The 7,994-nt window shown below is 47.5% G+C and overlaps 1 protein-coding gene across 1 annotated transcript; it reads right to left on the bottom strand.

The window, feature by feature from the left end:
- Positions 1-719: 719 nt before the first annotated feature.
- Positions 720-7,931, bottom strand: MRPL46 (mitochondrial ribosomal protein L46). Its single transcript, XM_036411805.2, has 4 exons — positions 7,684-7,931; positions 5,398-5,584; positions 4,404-4,577; positions 720-1,100 (listed from the first exon to the last, which is right to left on the bottom strand). Exons 1-4 carry the CDS (start codon positions 7,903-7,905, stop codon positions 850-852), a joined length of 834 nt encoding a protein of 277 aa, XP_036267698.1. The 5' UTR covers positions 7,906-7,931; the 3' UTR covers positions 720-849.
- Positions 7,932-7,994: the final 63 nt, after the last annotated feature.

Genomic DNA, 7,994 nt, shown 5'->3' with positions numbered 1-7,994 from the left:
TGAGTGATGACCTATGAACCAGGAAGGAGCTCAGGGTTTCCCACTCAGGGCAGAAGCCCAAGTTGCCGGTTTCATCCCCATTAAGGGGAACACGCAGGAGGCAGCTGATCAATGATTCTCTCTCATCAATGGTGTTTTTCTCTCTCTCCTCCCTTTTCCTTTCCTTTCTGAATTCAATAAAAAAAAATGAAAAAAACCAGCCCTCGCCAGTTTGGCTAGGTGGATAGGTTGCAGCTCAATCCTCAGTAGGGAGTGTGCAGGAGGCAGCCGATCAAAGATTCTCTCTCATCATTGATGTTTCTCTCTCCCCCTCTCCATTCTTCTCTGAAATCAATAAAAAATATATTTAATAAATAAATAGAATAAAACAAAAGAAACAGAAAAGAGAATGAATTATTCCCTAGACTAGATTGATACTTCCATCTATCAAGTAGAAAAGGAGAAAATGGTTAAAAGAAAGAAAACTATTCAGATTTTGCGCGCGCGCACACACACACACACACACACACACACACACACACACCTAGAAGCTGTCACAGAACACAAGGCTTTTGGGTTCATTTCCTTGTTTTCTCCCTGGCTCCGGAAGCCAGCTGACTCACTACAGCAATGTGACACCCAATCACCAGCCTGGAGAGAAGGGAAAGGCACCCTGGAGCTGGCCCTCCGTTCACAGGGAGAACCAGTCCTCCTCCCAGGACAAACCAGCCAAGACCACACAACGATCAACTCATTTATTTCTCAGAATCGTTTGCTTCTTGAGATCCCTGCAAGGACGGGGCAGCCACAAGCCGTCCGTGAGGCCCCAGCTGCAGACTTGTCCGAGGCCGTCCACCGGCAGCGGGTCCATCAGAGGTCCAGCAGGAACCTCCGCACCTGGGCCAGGTATTTGGGGTGCAAATAGTCCCCCAGCTCCTCCTTGCTGACCCATACGTGCCGGCCCTTCTTCTCGGCCCGGGAAAAGTCTCCCGTGAGGAGGAGTGCTTTGAAGAAGAACACTTTGGCCCCGAGGCTACTTTCTGTCCGCACTGCCTGGGGGAACTTGAACTTGTAGTGGCCACAGGGTGCATTTCCCAGGAACTTGGCTTCCATGTTGTGTTCTGAGGGAGGGGGAGAAACAGAATTGCAAGATGAGGACACACCCACCTGTCGATCCGGCCAAGGAAAGAGTAAGAGAAATCCCGGGGAGTGAGGAAGCCCCGCGGTCACTCCCGAAGAGCCGAGGCACTGGGTCCACTCCGTGAGCCAGGCTTCTGCTTTCACGCCGAAGCCAGCGAGGCAGCTCCAATCCCACTGCCGGAGTCACGGCGCTGGGCTTCCAGACTCGGCCCCGTCACCATCTGCTGGTGAAGGACCAAGTCGCTTGGTATCTGGAAAGCAAAACTCATCAGCCTTCTAAAGGAGCATCTCACGGAAAGCAGAAGGACGTGATTTGACTTCTACAGGGTGAACACACCATAACCAAAGTTAAAAGACAGAGGTAGGTATGTACGTCCTGCAATGTGTAACCAAGGGCTTAATAACCCCATCCCGGTTATTGCAAAGGATGGAGCAATGATGGGTTACTGAAAGGCACGTGGAGAACGGGCGAGCTAAACAAGAAAAATAAAACTGCATCTCGGCCCTTGTGTCAAAACTGATACCGCACAGGCAAAAGATTTAACAACAGAGACTTAAATTTTTCACTAGAATTTTATTCATTTTTGATGGCTTCATGGATATTTAAAAATATTTTCTGAATGTTGCTATACTTTTTAATTTTTCATTAAAAAAAAAAGACCATAAAAGTAATTTATTTTCTGCATCATTTTTAAGAGAGGAAGGTCTAAACAAAACACAACATTCAAAAACTCAAAAAAACATTTACATAAAAATTGAACTTTTCTTCCAAGGGGAGGAAAAAAAAAAAAACATAAAAAAAGTCAAAGACAAAATGACAAACTAGAAAAATATTTCAACACATTCAACAGAGAAATACCTTAAGGTATAAGAGGTACTCAGAAATCAATGAAGGAAAAAAAAGAAAAAAAATCTAAAAGAAAAATGAACAAAGCATATGAACAGGAAGTTCACATGAAAGTCATTATCAGACTCATTAAAGTAGGCTCAATCTTATTACTAAAGAGACAAATCAAAACAACAACCTATTATTACTGAAGTTCAAAAACTGAGCGGTACACTGCTTGCCAAGGTTAAGAAAACACGAGTTCTCGGCAAAGGATGTAAATGAGTATGATTGCTCTGTCTGGCACGGTATCAATTTTACTTACACAACCCCTGCGATCTAGCAACTCTGCCTGTCCGTGTGAGCAGAAATGAGTGTACAAGGATGTTCACTGCCCCTTTATTTGTAAAAGCGACAGACTGGTTGAACAAAAGGCAGCACATGCACATGTGAAATAGCATGCTGGTATTAAAGTCCGATCTATGTCTCCGCGAACTGATATAGACCACTCTATATAAGAGGAGAAAAAAATAGTATGTGACTGTATAAATATGCTCTGTGTGGGTAAAAGAAACAGATACCATATGTGCAATTCTAAAAACATACCAAAGCTGCCGATGGCGGTTGCCTCTGAGAAGGGAAAACTACTTCTTACCCCGCGATACGTTTACTAGACAGTTTGATAAATTTTTCACCATCTACAATGAATTGACATTCCCCGTATTAAAAAACAACAACACTATATACAAAATGTTAATAGTGGGTATCAGTGAGGGGTGACATTGTCTGTATGTTTCTTTGTATCTTTCTGAAATTTCCATTTATTTTCTATAACCTGGGGAAAATGGGTTAAAAAGTAATCAAATCAAGATAATAAAAAAAAAGAAACAGTTAATTGCAAACATGAGCAAAGAATCTGAATAGGTAGTTCATGGAAGAAGAAATACAAACAGCCAATAAACATGAAAGGATGGTCCATCTCATCAGCAATTAGGAAAATGCCAATCCAAAAGCAATCATTTTTACGGACTGGATGGGTACAAATTAAAAGGGACTATTTCATGATGGTGAGGCCTCGGCAAACAGGCACTCCTTTACTCCTGAAAACTGCAAATGTCAGGCTCCATCTGCAGGACCACTGGGCACAGCAAACCCTCCCCCCACCCCCCAATCTGCGTGCTCCCTCTACTGCTGGCCACACAGGCCCCCAAGGGAAGGGTACTTAAATTAAGATGGTGGCAGGGCCCGTAAAGTGGTTGCGCACTGATCCTGCCAAATCCACTTGCTCAAAAACACTCAGGAGGTACCTCCTGGGGCCGGAGACTCTGCTGAAAGCTGGAGGCTGGAGAGAAATAGAAACAGCACGTACCTTCAAGGGGGTCAGAACTCCGGCTCGGGAGGGAAACGTGTTAATGAACAATCACAGGGCAATGGGGTAAGTGAAAGAGCATACCCTCCACCAGCACAGAAGCTCCCGGGGAGCAGGAGCCATGTCCTGTGATGTCATCACGGTGACCCCCCTGCTGGGACAGGGCCAGCAAACGGAAGGCAGGATGTTTGCTACCACTGAGTAAGGCACATGCAGTGCAATTCATTGTAGATGGTATGCAACCTCCCTCCCCTGAGGCCTGGACAAACTTCCACCACAGTATGTTTAACGAACGCGCGGAGACTTAAAAGCTGAGCAGTCAGACCAGGGCGGAGGAAAAGCAGCCGATCGGGGACCAGCATGCGTCCAAGCAGAGGTGCATGAAAGACCACATTATTCAAGGAATGAAAAGGTTTGCTAGGTTAGAACTCAGACTGCACATTAATGAGGCAAGACGGATGACGGATGAGCTCGCGATCAGAACAGAAAGGAGTTGCAGGCCATGCTTGAATGTCCCAACTTCTAAGGGAAATCCTGTAAGGATTCTAGGGCGAGAAGGCACAGGGATCTGTGTCTGAGCAAGCTCATTCCGGCCGCACGGAAGGGTGTACACAAAGGGGAAATGCCTTCGGAATCGACATCACCCGTCCAGTGCACCATGATGTCCCTCCCCAGCTGTTACCTGGCCACGTCTACATGGTTTGGGTTGTCATTTTGGCTGTCAGACTACAGGGGATGGGGATGGGTCCAGGCCACAGATGCTGCTAAACACATATTCCGTATGTGTGTGTATTATATACTGTATTCTTACAATAAAATAGGCTAGAGAAAAAGTTATTGAGAAAACAATACATTTACAATATTATACATACTTATTCAAGAAAACCAGCATATACGTGAACCCGCACAGTTCAAACCCATGTTGTTCAAGAATCAATGTAGTAAGTTTAAAAATTTCAGCAGGACAGACACACACACTCTCACCTCATCGAAGGAAAATCCTTACCTTTACACCGTCCTCAGTCACCTTTAAGTCCTCTGGCTGAGTCCAAAGGGCACCTCACGGGGTTGAGGGTGGTGAGCACTCACCTGCCAGTGTGGCCAGGGTTCGCTCAGCTGTCGCTCGGAGGGTCTCCCCCGGCTCCCACTCTGCCTGGGGCAGCACCCACACATCCTGGTCTCCAAACTTCTCTTTGACCAAGAGAACGAGGTTCCTGTCTAGCTTCCGGTGCAGTGAGGTCCGGTCGTTCTTTTTATCGGCTTCTGCGAAGAAATGGGGGTCAGAGGAGACGAGATCATGAGATCTGCCAGAACCAAGGAGATCAGAGCTTTACAGTCTTCCTTTAGAGCCACAATGCTTGCTCTCAGCAAAACTTAAGGAGTCCCTGTCCATCTGTGGTTGTGCTTTCTGCCATTTCAGTCGCTCGCGATCAAATCATAAATGGAAAATTCCAAAAATAAACTAGCCAAAAGCTTTACATTGCACCACATTCTGAACAGCATGGTGAAATTGGGTGCCATCTTGCTCCATCCCTCCAGGGATATGAGCATACCTTTGTCCAGAGTCTCCAGGCTGTTTGTACTCCTGGACCGGCAGTCATTCAGCTATCAAACAAATGTCCAAAAACCCCTATTTTACTTATTCATGTCCCCAAAGTGCAAGAGTAGTAATGCTAGCCATTCAGATATGCCAAAGAGAAGCCCTAAAGTGCTTCCTATATGTGAAATGGTGAGTACATTCCAGATAAAGCTCAGGGAGCTACTGGAAAAGCCTTAATTTCCCCCTCTCTCAGTCCAAACTAGGAGATCAATTCAGAAAACATTTCTAAAGTTTAATTAAGAAGGCTATCCCAACATCTTTATCTCCTATTCAAAAATACTATGGACCTTAAAAATTATATTGGGGACAGATGTGAGGAACTGGGGGCAAAGTTTTCTTCTCCCACCTGAAAGACGGATGATTTGTCATTTGCAATTATCTGTTACTTAAAACACTGAGCAGGGTTAAGCAATTGTCTTTGGCTTGGGAACCAGAATACTCTTCTTCTCCTTGTTCCCTTTTCTCCTGAAAAGGACCACACACCTGTTATGCGAGCTCCAGGTTTGAACTGCAGGAATTTCTGCTCCCACATTTCTTCCAAATCCTGTACCAGCAATATATTCTGTTCGTCTTCATCGTCATCGAGGTCGGCTTTCCTCTTTGCCAGGCGCTGGGCTTCATCCAAAGCACGAAGCTCATGGTCTGAATACCGGCTTCTCTCTATTTCGATCTGGGGAAATTAAAAGAGGAAATAAAACAGAGTTATAGCACACTAGACAGACTCAGAAGTTTACCACCCAACACAACCAGACATACAATCAAAACACCACGGGGAGCGGGGGCAGGGGGAGACAGAGAATGCATTGTGGGCTTGAGTTACATTTGCTAAAATGTGATAATGTGATTGGAGGTCAAGATGGTAAACAGCAGCCTGGCCAGCATGGCTCAGTGGTTGAGCGTTGACCTATGAACTTGGAGATCACGGTTCAATTCCTGGTCAGGGCACATGCCCGGGTTGTGGGCTCCATCCCCAGTGTAGAGTGTACAGGAGGCAGCTGATCAATAGTTCTCTCATCACTGATGTTTCTATCTCTCTCCCTCTCTCTCCCACTCTGAAATCAGTAACAATACAACTAAAAAAAAAAAAAAAAAAAAAAAGATGGCGAGTAACAGAGGCCACGCTGTAGTCATGTCAGTCTTTGATGGGAACCTCACTCACCAGGGACTTCCGTGGCCCATGGAGTTTACAGACGCCAATCTTTCTTCCTAGTTTCCCTCCAGGGAGATTTCCTAATCCTCCTTCCGAACTCAGTTTAAATACCACTTTCTTGGAGAGAGAAGCCTTGACACCTCTCATAAGATTAAAATTAGGGGTCCCTGTTTAACTCTCTAACAGTACTGTGCATTTTCCTTCCCAAACATCAACTGAAAGTCTTTTTTGCATTGAATTGTGACTGGCGATAGAAAGTGGATTTATTTTGAGAATGCCAAACACACAAAATCATGGGTTGATGCAGGTCAATCAACATCACTGCAAGGCCAAGTTGCTTCGGAAAGAAGACAATGCTCTAAGTTTGGTGGGATCGGGAAGTGTGGTGTATTATGAGAGTCTAAAACCAGGCGAAACCGTTAATACTGATCGCTACTGACAACAAAGAATCAATTTGAACCATGACCAGAATGGGCCAGAAGACTCTGCAAAGTAATTTTGCTTCATGACGACGCACCATCACACACTTCAAAACCAGTTGAAGACACGTTAGATCTTGCCTGGGAGGTATTGAACCCACCCACAGTATTCACCAGACCTTGCTCCTTCAGATGACCACTTGTTCCGATGGATGGCACAAGCATTTTCTGATCAGCACTTCAAAATGTACAAAGAAGTGGAAAATGGGGTCTCTGAATGGTCTGCCTCAAAACAAGAAAAGATCTACTGGGAAGGTACCCACAAATTACCTGAAAGAGGGGGGCTGTGTGTAGCTATCGATGGACATCACTTTGAATAAAGCACTTTTGATGCTTCTCTTGAAATTATCGTGTTTTCTTTAATTACAAAATCTGCATTTTTAACCGGTTAATAGTCAATCCGAAATACTAACAGGTACACCTAGTCGTGTGATTTAATTATCTGGTTCCCATCTGGCTCTCCCCACCCGCATGAAGCGCTGTGTCTGTGCATAGTGAGTGCTCCGTGCACCCCTGTGATTAATGAAAACTCTAGGCGAGGAGAGGAGCACGCCTAGCACACAGCACTGCACGGAAGCTTTAGCTCCCAGCAGCTCAGACAGGAGCCATTTCCGGTTCTGCAGAAGCACGCCGCTCCTCGGAGACCCTCGCCGCCTCTACACCCAGTTCCTGCCCCGGGCTCCTCAGTCGCCTCTCACGCCCACAGTCCTGGGGGGGAAACGGCGGGCTCTCTCACGGGCATCTCGCGGGTGGCTAAGACTTTCTCCTCAAAAAAAAAAAAAAAAAAAAAAAAAATCCCACACAAAGACCGTCTCCTCTCCAAACCGCCAACTCTGACAGCGACCGAGTCCGTCCCGTTTACCACCACTTCTGAACGCAATCCCAGCTAGCTGCCTGAGGAGACAATAACGGAGGCCGAGGAAAACCAACTGCCTTTCACTGAGCGCCTACTGTGCACCGGAGCAACCACAAAAGACAGGTGCCATGTTTGCGGGTCAAGTGCACTGACGTTCCGGGCGGTGAGGCAGCTGGTGCACACAGACTCACTGGGGCCAGAGCCGAGATCGAGCCCGAGCCCGCGAGCCTCTCATGGGTTCACAGGCGGCACCCCGAGGCCCCGACCCCGCGCCTCACGTCTACCTGCTGGAGCAGAGCCGCCATCTCCTCCTGCAGAGGGGTCAGCGCCTTGGAGACCACGGGTGGCCGCTGCAGGCACAGCGCCCCCCACAGACGCCACGGGGAGCCGCCGCTCGAGGGGGCGGCCGCCAGGGTCAGGCCGCGAGACGCCGGGCCGCCGGCCCACAGCGGGCGCCGCCAGCCCCTCGCCAGCCTCAGCAGCGCGCGCGCCCCGGGCGCCGCCATCCCTGCCCTCCCGTGATGCACCGCGGCCGCGGCCCGGCCAATCCCGTGTTCCCACAAGGCAGCGCGGGGACGGCACGTCCGGAAGGACC

The sequence above is a fragment of the Pipistrellus kuhlii genome, unplaced genomic scaffold, assembly GCF_014108245.1.
Source record: "Pipistrellus kuhlii isolate mPipKuh1 unplaced genomic scaffold, mPipKuh1.p scaffold_m20_p_42, whole genome shotgun sequence".
In the NCBI taxonomy this organism is placed as follows: Eukaryota; Metazoa; Chordata; class Mammalia; order Chiroptera; family Vespertilionidae; genus Pipistrellus; species Pipistrellus kuhlii.
Note: the sequence above shows the minus strand (reverse complement) of the source record. Positions and strands in the feature narration are given on the sequence as shown.